This window comes from Silurus meridionalis, chromosome 6 (genome assembly GCF_014805685.1).
Source record: "Silurus meridionalis isolate SWU-2019-XX chromosome 6, ASM1480568v1, whole genome shotgun sequence".
Lineage (NCBI taxonomy): Eukaryota > Metazoa > Chordata > Actinopteri > Siluriformes > Siluridae > Silurus > Silurus meridionalis.
The window spans coordinates 19,302,138-19,314,263 of record NC_060889.1 but is presented as its reverse complement, the minus strand read 5'-3'; the positions used below and the strand labels follow the sequence as shown (position 1 = coordinate 19,314,263).

The 12,126-nt window shown below is 36.1% G+C and overlaps 1 protein-coding gene across 5 annotated transcripts in view; it reads left to right on the top strand.

Annotated features, from left to right (window-relative positions):
- The window catches only part of nhsl2 (NHS-like 2), a 72,761-nt gene that overhangs the window by 35,814 nt on the left and 24,821 nt on the right, over nt 1–12,126 (top strand). Inside the window, exon 1 of one of the 5 annotated variants that reach the window (XM_046851756.1) lies at nt 3,290–3,612. The exons of the other annotated variants lie outside the window; for them this stretch is intronic. Within the exon in view, the coding sequence (XP_046707712.1) occupies nt 3,579–3,612 (34 nt within the window). The 5' untranslated portion in view covers nt 3,290–3,578. Of the gene's footprint in view, nt 1–3,289; nt 3,613–12,126 lie in introns of those variants that run through there. 5 annotated transcript variants of the gene reach the window in all.

The window sequence follows — 12,126 nt, the reverse complement described above, 5'->3', positions numbered from 1 at the left end:
TGGGTGGTCCTCAAATGACCCTAGTACTCCACTTAGTAAAATAGTTCTTAGTTACATTACATATAAATCCAAAAGAGAAAGTGCTGGTGTGTGTATGTGTGTGTGTGTGTGTGTGTGTGTGTGTGTGTGTGTGTATGTGTGTGTGTGTGTGTGTGTGTGTGTGTGTGTATACTTTATCACATTCTGACCTGTGAGTATTTGTGTATACGCGGCATCACAATCAGACCTGAGTCATCTGTTTGTAATTACAGACTTCCCAAACAGTTTGTGTACAGTTACTCAGCTTAGGCTGATTCAATGTTAAGCCTTTTTTTTTTTTTACAAGAAAAATAGAGGTTGCCATTGAATTAAAAAAAGAACTACAATAAAAGAAGACTTTGTAGGTATACTTTTACAACCCTGGTCTGTTGCTATGCAAAATGTGTCTACCTTTACCATGTCAATCAGTGGAACCACCACCGAAGCAGATGTAGATGTGTTGGACTAAGTTGTGGACTAACTGAAGCACAGCTATTCACATGGCAAGGGCATTGTAGAGCTGATCATGTTGGTAATGGAGGTGGATCAGGCTCAACAGCACAGTTGCCATTTTTAGGTATTCAAAATTGCCTAGCACAGTTTATACTGGTTACTGAGTAAAGGACAAAGGATTAATAATGCATAGACACGAATCATGCATAGACAAATGTCACAGTCTCTATTTTAACATCTACAGCACGGACTATCGAGGAAGAGTCTGTTAAAGTGGCTAAGTAGGATAACCCGTGTTTAAAAGTAAATGCTAATGGTAAAGCTTTTATTGGTAAAAAAAAAAAATAACGATTTTATATAAAATTAGTAAGAATTTAAAATATCCACTGTTGGACCTCCGGTGCCTTTATTTGATCTTTGCAGTAACCTGTTTTTGGAAAAGCTAGAAACAGTGACATCCATGCAGATAGTCTTCTTGTACACAAAGGTACAATTCTAGGTAAAATACTAACAATGTTCAGAATGTTTGATGTAAAGAGAAACAACGAAAAAACTGACATGTCTGCGTGTACAACATTTTCCAAAAATATTTTCAGCGATGTTTTTTTTTATTTTTTATTAAGCGTTTAGTTATTATTTGAATATGTTATGATGCATCCCATTAAGGACCTGATAACAAGCAAATAAATAGAAACTAGGATTCAGAACAGAGTACATTCTTGCTTATTTGTAGACCAATGCTTCAGACACTTAACAATTATATATATATATATATCAACCCATAATACTGAAATAGCATTTGTGAAAGTAGTAAAATGATCTGCAGGCAGTGTGAGAATTTGGTCGGTCTTTCTGTTTAACTATTTAACATAATCCATTTCATTTATTTAACTGGAAGGAGGTATGTCGCTCATGTCTCAAGAAAAAACATGGTATTGTCTGTGAAGGCCACAGGGTCTTGCATTCTTTGTGTACATTGCCACTGTGTAGGATTACAGTCTTTGGATCACAGTTATATATGTCTGTAGCACCAGATGATGCCACTATGCTTAATAGGCTGCCAAACTGTCTGTCCATTGTTTTCTATATTTTTTTTTTACTAAATGGAGATGAAATAAATTGTAATTGGTAGTGAAGCTATGAGAAAAGTTTGTAATATAGACCAGTTTTGTGCAATTTTAGACTTTGATTTAACTTTCCTGAAACTGAATTCTATTATGAAAGGAATATATCATGTTTAGGATCCTGTCTACTGTTGCAAGATGCCAAGAAACTAATCCATGCTTTTTTTTTTTCTTTCACTTTTGACTCTTGTATAATTCCTACAACTATAACGTGTGCAAAATGCATCAGCATTATAACTTAGAAACAAAGTGCAAATTCGACCAGATTCAGCTTCGCTCCACTGGCTGTTTCTATTAGAAGTATAATATTTTATTGTAAGTTTTTAAATCTCTGGTACAGCATGCCCCATTTTTACAACTCTAAATGTCTGATAGACGAACCTGCACCATATTCCAGATTTTAGTCTGAAATCATCTAGAGCTAGAGTTATCCACATTTTATATGTGAAAATGAAAAACAGTTGTGCAGCAGCCTTTTGTTTCTATGCCCCAAAGATCTGTAACACATTAATGTTAACCTTTTGTCAGGCTTCATTTAACATAGATAAAAACAACAACAAAAAAACAGACAAACAAACAAGAAATCTGTCTAAACTTTAGTTATAAACCTGCTTTTATTGTCTGCTGTACTATTGCAGACAAGTTACTTTCACTTTATAGTATTTTAAAGGCTTTTAATGAAATCTATTAATTATATATAATTATGTTACTGTCACTGCTGTTATTTGTTGCATTTTAATTATTTTATTTCCTTATTTTTATGGAATATTTGCTGATTTTTTTGGTATTTTTTGGTAACACGACTTTCTTGAATATATCCTGAGAATTGTCTAAACCTACCCACCTTTACTCGTGATGTTTTCAGATGACACACCTCACGGTGGATTTAGAGTTTTGTGAGAAAACTTTTGTGTGTTTCGCAGGTGGTTTGAGACCCAAGAGACAAAAAAAGACAATGATATGATTGTATAAAATGTCAAATGAAATTCTAGTGTGCAGGTGGAAAGATTTGAAAGAAAGAACGTTTGTTCGGTCAGATATTTGGCCTGGTTGTTTCAGCTGTTGATAATCTGCTGATTTCGCATGTGTATTTGACCTTGGCTAATTTAACAACAGTGTGTGTTCACTCATGAGTGTGTGTGTGTGTTTGAATGTGTGTGCTATTGGGCTTCTCATTTGCTGCATGCGATGATGCACTATGCTTTGATCTGTTTATCTGCAGGCTGTGTTAGCACCGTGACAGTGTGCTATTTCACACTGCACGAGGATCTGATAAAGCTGCTGAGTCACACTGGCAATTTGCCTACTCACTTTCTGAAGCTGATGTGTGATCGCGTGGCAGAGTGTGTATTGTTTTGCAGCTCGAGGTGGTCATCGGCTGTGGGTCCTGGTGGCTATTTGGTAGACCCTTAAGATTAGAAAAAATGAGGGCGTGTACTTGTGTGTGTGTGTGTGTGTGTGTGTGTGTGTGTGTGTGTGTCACTGATAACTGGTTAGGAAGGTGTAAGTGATTTTAGGAGGAGAAACAGTCACAATGGACTGGGGTGGGGGCAGCACCAAACACACAGAGCTCATGTATCCTGCCTTCCACTCTGCCATAATAAAGGAAACAAATCCAGACCCCCACCTCTTTTTCTACTTCTCTCTCTCTCCTACACACACACACACACACACACACACACACACACACACACACACACTCTCTCTCTCTCTCTCTCTCTCTCTCTGCTGTTTCTATTTTCTTTAGGTAGTCTGACTATTTTCTTGGTCTCTCTGTGTTCCTAACATCATCTCTCTCTTCTCCAGACTCCTGATCTCTAATTTAAACACCTTTCTTACCTCCCTCCCTCATGTACTATTTTGGTTTTCTGCTTCATGTTCAACTAGCAGTTTCATGGCGCTAGTGAGGTCTTCAGTCTCTCCCTCTCTGCCTCTCTGTGTCTCACTCTCTGCTTCTCTCTCAATTACTCTGTGAATACTGTCATGGAAAAGCTAGACATCTTGAAGAGCAGAGCAGGTAGGTAGCACTCTTTTATTATTCACATTTTGCCATTACATTCAAACCTTCAAAAAAAAATTGCGAGATAGTCTGAATTCCACTGAGTGTTATGTACCGAGGAAAGTGCATGGCAGCAGAGTGTGCAGGTCTTCCACAAGAAGCAGACCTGGTGGTTTATGTCAAAGCGTAGAGCTAGAGAGATGAAAGAGGATGAGAGATATATGGGATCGGCTCTTTGGACCTTTTTTCTGAGAACCCTGAAGTCTTTTCTTACCTTTTTGCCAAGTCTGAACTATTCATGCATTTGTTGTTAGTCTTGTTAACCTGATAGAATGTCCATTGTCAGATCATGCTACACTGATTTTGAAACAAAGTCAGGGATCAGTTTTAACAGTTGTAATAATGTGCAATCTTTGAGCTTTTTTTCTTTTGGATTTTTTTCCAACTTATAGTTGAGTCATTTGAGCTGTGAATGTTATAAAAACAGAAGCCTCCAGGCAGTATTAGATTTTTGGGCAATGTGGGTGAAGGTTGGATGAGTTCTAGCCACTGTAATGCTGGTTTACTTAAAACATGTAATTTTTGCATAATAAATTATACACTGTAACTTGATCATTCTGTGTATGCAAGACTGAGACTGTGAGCTTGAGATTTAAGCTTCACTCATGAAACCTTGAATCTCATCACATGTGCATGAAAGTGACCTGAGGATATGCAGCATCTTGACATGCACACATACACACACACACACACACACACACACACACACACACACACACACACACACACACACATGCACATGCACACATGCACACACACAGATGGGCCCGGTGCCTATTTCTTGCTCTGGTTTTCACTTTGTGTTTGGTTTCCATTTCACCACTGGATTCCAGCAGAGCGACGCCATCCACAAGCATAGTGTAATAACACTGACAATACACAGACTTGCTCCAGCAGTTATCTCTCTCTCTCTCTCTCTCTCTCTCTCTCTCTCTCTCTTTCTCTCGCTCTCTCTCTCTCTCTCTCTCTCTCTCACACACACACACACACACACACACACACACACACACACACACACATATTTACTTTCACATGGTCTCAAGCACTTTTGTACGTCGCTTTGGACAAGGGCGTCTGCTAAATGCTGTAAATATAAAAGTAAATGTAAATGTCTCACTCTTTCAAACAAACTGTACCTGTAACCCCTCTCATAAATATGGCTACGTCTGCACACATTCATTTTGAGAAGCCTGCTGGCTAATTATGGAGGTAAAATGAATGGAAGAGCAAATTAAGCTTCATAGAATCTTTATGCAAATGAGTTTCTAAATGGAGTCTTTGAGTTCTGGCAGCCTGACAGGCCTTATGACACACACACACATGCAGAGAGAGAGAGAGAGAGAGAGAGAGAGAGAGAGAGAGAGAGAGAGAGAGAGAGAGAGAGAGAGAGAGAGAGAGAGAGAGAGAGAGAGAGAGAGAGAGAGAGAGAGAGAGAGAGAGAGAGAGACTGCACCATCATATCATAGCCAGGTTTAAAAGCGTGTGTGTGTGTTTTCCTGTGACAGCATAATTATTGCATAAATAGATAAATAACCCAAAGAGACATATGTGTTGAATATGTGAGTGTGTGAATGTGATTTTGATGCTGCTGCCAAACCTGCATTTTTATCTTAGCCATCTCATTGATAGTCTGTATCTTTTGATTACATTATATGCTTCTAAGCTATTCAAATCTCTACCTTTCATAAGTCTTATTGTTTGGAGAAACAGGCAGTAAATGCTTGTTGTTTATATATCATTATCCCTTATTTTTTCTCTTCTAGATCTTTGGTACTTTAAAGATTTCCTCTTTCACTCCTTAATATTTCCAGCCATCCACTGATGTTCTTCCAGACTGGATCCTAATCTCTTTTCCTATTGTTCACCAGACATGATAACCCTGCTGTTTATGTAAAGCATAATGCCACTTGCAGTTTGTTCCTATGGTGATTAGTGTGGACTTTAATACCACCAACTTTGTACTTCCAAAGTGCACAGTTTTTGCATGTATTTTTTTTTTTTATGTGAGTTTTATGTGAATGGTAGAACAATCTGCAATATTCAATTGACTGTATTTACAGTGGTAATTCATGCCTATACAAAAGTGGTTGTCAAAATTGATGAACATCATCTGCATATTTTCATATTTACTCATCTATTTACATATTAAGTTATTACATAGTTAAGTTGCCTACTTACTGATGGTAAAAACAAATGCGCTTTAGTCGTTAAAAGAACATCACAAACAATTTCTTATGGTTATTAATATTCTTTGCTCATTAGGAAGCACAGGGGTTTTCTTCACCTCCTTTTGCCAACTAATCTCGAACTAATTATTTTTTGCATCTTTCTCTGTCTTCCTCTATATCAACCACCAACATACCAGCACCATTCATTCATCCATAGTTAACGTTTTTACAGACATCACAGAGCATGTACTATATGGCATGACAGGAAGTTAATGAAGTGTTGTTTCCTCAGAAGGCTGTTGTGCAGACAATGGTCTCTGGAAGTTATTAGAGGGATTAGTCCTTTTCCCACTGTGTGTGTTTATACTCTATGTGGATGTTTGCATATGAATTTGCCCACAACAGGCAATTTTCTTGTAGTTATTCATAGTCGGCAGTATGTGTGTCCTAATACTTTGCCTGTAGCAGTGAACTCTGTTATCTGAGGTGATAAAATGTCTATTTAAACACAGTTTCTACTAAATGTTCTTGGCTGGTACAGGAACGCTTGGTAGCAGTTTTAGGTTTAAATAAAGGTGTTTTCACACTTGGCCTTGGCCTTGGAGTTTGTACTCTAGTTTATGCGGTTGTGCTACATTTGTATAATGGTAAACAATTTCGTTATTATTAATGTCATTCTGGATTTGTTACCATCGCAGTGTTACTTTCTCAGCATGTGGCATGTCTGCATACATATGTACCTGCACCTTTCTGACTTGATACATGCTCTTGATACATTTTCTTACATAGTTTTGGCTTAATAAAGGTGTAGTTTTATATTAGTAGGCTTATTATTAGCTTACACAAAAGAATGAAAGCATGTGCATTCTGTACCCACATTGTTTGCCCTTTTTTCGCTTACCACACAGTATACCATCTGTTCTGATATTTGTCCCTTTTTGCTCTTATATGGTTGGTGTTCCTTGATATCCCTTTTAGGCACTTTATTTATAACCTTTCTTCTGGGTGTTAGGAGCAAATGCACATGTATTTAACACCAAACCATGAAGTACTAGCAACGTGTTACTGGAGAATCATGAAATTGTGACCGTGTATTTATGAGCACCGCAGGTAAATGGGTCGGACAAAATAAGAGATATGTCCCCAGGTCCTATTTTCTTCTACTTCTCAACCTATCAGTCTATTTTGGTGTACATATATATATATATATATATATATATATATATATATATATATATATATATATATATATATATATATATATATATATATATATATATATATAAACACCTGAGCACTGCATTGTTACATATAATTATAATATATTGATCATGGTCAGTAATCCCTGAGCTGCTGTTGAGGTGCTGTGAGAAGGGATAGTTTAAACCCATGGATTAAACTAAACTCTCGCTGCTAACAGACTTGTGTGCACAAAGACTTTTGAATTAGTAACGGAGTGTGTGTTGACACAGCTTTATAGAATACTGGTGTGGCATGCAGAGTATTCTCACACTTACACACATATATAGCTCATGGCACTGGTTTACAAAGAGAGTATGAAGTGTGAATAAGGCACACATGCTACTTCAGATATGAAAGAAACCTTCACATGTTGTCTTGTTTAAGTTCAGGTTAAAGATATTGAATAAAATGAGACCCTGCCTTTATGACAATGCATCGCAGCAGTGTTTCCCTGAGGGAATGTTTTAAAGCCGTAAAGTCAGAAGCAATGACAGAAGGGGAATTGAGTCAGACACTCTGAACTGCCTGCAAATGACTAAAAATAACAATAAAATCTTTAGATTTTTTTATTATTATGAGGTCATTATCATGATTTATCTTTTGTTTCTGCTTTAAAGAGAAGGTCCTAGCTTCCATCAAATTATAAATAGCCTAGAGCTAGAAAAATGTATAAAGCGTTTATATGAATGGAATAAAGTTCAAATCTCAAATGCAATGTTGCTGGCCAGCTAGTATTTAGTTAGCATTTTATGTAAGTGCCACATCATGTAGCTATTTCATTTTTATTTTAATGTTGCAATTAGTTTGTCACCCTGCAGACATGTTTTTAAGTATTGTCCATTTAGAAAAGCACATTTTTTTTATTTGTTAAAAGCACTTATAGTTAAATATATGTTCTGAAATCCTCCACAATTACTCAAAGTAAAATGTTTAACCCTGATCATTGCCAGTTATGGATGTTTTTTTTCTGCTGTCTACAAGCATGTCCAGACTGTGCTGCAATATAGCAGCAATGCCCCAATATGGGTATAGTAATAACTCATCTAGCACCATGAGCACAAGAAATTAGGGGAAATCACACGATTGTTCTCTGCATTTGTATCATGGGCTCTTTATGTTTTCTTTGGGAGAGCTACACTTCCCCTCTTTTTGATCGCAACTTTCTCTGCCAGCTCATGCTACAGCTCAGTTTGACTACTCTGTGTTTAGCAACGTGTATGTCTGTGAAGGTGCTGGGCAATTTTCTTCTTCTGAATTCTTCAAAATGTGATCCTGCTCTGATATATGTAAATTAGCAAAAGCAAAAATAAATACAGAAATGCTGTATATACTGAATTTGTGTTCATGATTGCCTTTATGAATAACAATTATGAACTGAATTATAGTTTAATCATATAAGCAAGGAATTAAACATAACAGGACATGCAGTAATATATTACTTTAATCAATTCATCCTAAATAATTTTTTATGTCAGAAAACATGAAATTTAGCTTTACCACTGATCCAAAAGTGTACAAATCAGTAAAAATCTTACCTCACTGTAATTATTTTTTTACACAATGCGCAATTTCTGATGTGTTTATGTGAATAATCCACCATAAAAGTCTGTGTTAAAGTTGGTACTATAAAAAAAAAGATAATGTATTAAAAGGAGAACATTAATATAAACAGCTGGAACTACTGTCAGAGTTGCTATTAAGCAAAATGAATCAAGATTTTCTGACCAATCAGATTGGACCAACATTGCCGTGGTATAAATAGTTATAATCCTGCAAGCCTACTGTTGGACAGCAAAACATAAGTTTGTACCATTAGTTGTGTATATTTCAGATATCCTATTAGCCATTAAGTGGGACAAAGTACATGATGGGTGTTTGAGGGCACATTTATTTTTCTTTTCTATTAGAGAGAAAAAATCCCTAGTGGATTAAATTTGTAGGAGATGTGTAATTCTTTACTGATCTCACAGCAGCAGCACTGGACATTCAGCAGTGAGATGTCTCCCAGTGCTCCTGACTCATTACTAAACACTGGTGTAATGCGAGGAAAAGCTCTTAAACAGCTCTTTTAACACCTAGCAAAGCACAGCACATGGGGAGTATTTAGTTACTTAGTGGCGTAGGGTGGGATTAAGTAAGACTGGGTAATTTTAACATCTCAGGGGAAATGTGGTTAGTGCTGTGGACCTCTCAATGAGTGATTTTTATATAAAGGTTTATTTTACCTTATTACATGCAAAACCAATATAGCTATGCAAAAACACATTCAATAAGTCCTTAATATGTTCGTAATAAGGCTTGCAATGCTTTATTAACTTTTAAATACAATTGTTTGGTTTAATCATACAAATCCAGCAAGGTTGCCAGGTTGGATGCACTGTTTCTATTACAGGTCACTGTAAGCCAGTCAAAAAGCATAACAATCCCCAGAGTATTTGTTCAACAACAGATGATTAGAAATAGGCATCCCACTCTATTTTATTGAGACTAGACTATTATAGACTGCAGTTTGTAGTGCTGATCTTTTTAACTTCAAATATTGGTTGGTAGATTGGCAGGATGGGTGGATGACAAATAGGCAGCAGTGGTCAGAATAAATGTTGGAAGTAGATGAGGCCAGGGTGGATGCTGATTAACCCGTCTGCCTCTGGCCACTGCTTTAGTTTCCTCCCTGTACCTCCCAGGCACTTCCTCTCAGAGGGGAACTGTGTGTGACATATGTGTGTGTGTGTTATCAGACATACTGACACACAGACACTTTCTCTCCCAGTCTGCCTTTCCTGTCACTCTGTGTCATACACAAGAATATACATGCAGAAAAGTGAGGCAGGAGGGGGTGATGTGTTATAGAGTAGGAAACAAGGAAGCAGCAGTCCCTCTAGTCAACACAACTGGGAGTTGGGGACACTGCAGAGCATGCAAGCACAACACAGCTTCACTAACACAAGTTATTCTCAATATTATTGTAGGCATTCAGATACTAGCTGTCTGTGTGTTTGTGATGAAAATTGTATAAAACCCAGTAGCAGAACTGCAGTCCAGTTTAAGATTTGTGTGGGGGTTTTTTTCCAATCCGTTTACACTGTAGAGACTGTTATGCATTAAAAATCCCAGGAGATCAGCAGTTTCTGAAATACTCAAACCAACCCTTCTGGCACTTCTGTCAAAGTCACTAAGATCAGATTTATTTCCCATTTCCCAAATGAAAACCTTGATGTGTATGTGCATGGTTTTCTGCATTGCTTGCTGTGACACAGTTGGCTGATTGATTAATTGCATGAATGAATGAGCAGATGTACAGACTTTCTTACTGAAGTGACTAGTGAGTATATGCTGGGATGAGTGTATGTTGGGATGTGTGAACAGGACATGTTTTTCTTCACTTGTTTACTGTGTGTGTGTGTGTGTGTGTGTGTGTGTGTGTGTGTGTGTGTGTGAGAGAGAGAGAGAGAGAGAGAGAGCTGTGTCTATGTATGTGTGTTTATATATATATATATATATATATATATATATATATATATATATATATATATATATATATATATATATATATATATATATATATATATATATATATATTACTATTAAAGATATTACAGTACATGATTTAACCATTATTTAATTTTTACATGCAGTGCTTTCAAAAAGTGACCCCCTTTTTTCAATGTTATTATGTTGCTAAAAACTGCAACTGAATTCAGTGCAGAAGTGGTTTGTAGTATGTGTTTTTATTTTTATATAAACTATTTTTTTTTTTTATAAAACCCCCTGCAAACTGTGTAAGTAAATAAAATGGAAAGTTAAAAAGTTTTTATTCTTTTTGTTCTGGTTCTGGTCCATGGCACAGTGGTTGGGACCCCTGGCCTAATATGCAGTCGTGTGAAAATAGAAGCATAATCTCTTTGAATTTTATGGTTTTATGTAATAAATATCATAATAAAAATCATATGGCCCCTAGCAGGTCCTGAAATTAGGTAAATAAAACCTCAATTGTCAAAACAATTCATGACAATTGTGCTGCCCATCAATCTGGGAAGGGTTGTAATCCCATTTTCAAACAATTCAAAGTCTTTAAGCAGGGAGGAAGTGCAATTAAAATATTGTGGAAAATGCTAAAAATTTGTACAGTGTGTAAAAATGCTAGCATTTTTACTAAACTTATGAATCAATTTGCCTTAATTGCAAACGTTTCTTTTTTGGATTTTTTTATTTTTACCTCTGTAACCCAATTTCAAGAACAATTAACCTTCAGTGTTACAAAAGTGTGAGCAATGAAGCCATCAGTGCCCTTCCTGTCAGTAAACAAGTCCACAGGCCAATTTTCCTTCTGATCCTCCATCTGTCTTTATTGCCATATCAAGCATAGGAACAGCATGTTGAAGAAATATTTCAGTGCTGTTAATTGTAATCTCTATTGACCATATCCGTAATGTGATTATAACAGATAAGAAATTCCTGTACTGACCAAACAAAATCCTTTTTTTTTCACTATTTGTACTGTTTGCATTTCTGATTGGATGCTTCCAACCATGACTTGCTCATCAGGGATAAATACACATCATTCACCTTAACTGTTAAATTCTGTAAAGCTACTTGGAGACAATGTTGTGAAAAGCGTTATAGAAATAAACTGCATGCTAGAATAAAACATGCTACTTTTTATATTTTTTTTCAGATCCTACATTTTTCATTGGCTCTGTTCTTGTACTCTACACAATAACAATAAAATTGAATCTAATCTAATTAAATCTCATAAGAACAGCTTTGATATGACATCACTTTAATTCTATTATTATAATTATATTACTATTATCACTATTATTATTGAAGTGTATAAAGATTGTAGTCTTACAGTGTGACATTTTAAAAAGTTGTTTTAATTTTTTTTTTACTGAAACCAGCAACTGCCTTTAGACTATCGAGATTTGAGTAAACAGGTTCTGTTCTTTGTTCAGAACAAGAACATTTTTCCATAAAAATGGCAAATACATTATTTAAGATTATGGATAATTGTGGATTATTTCTCTAATAACACACTGTGGCCTACATGGCCAACCCGGAT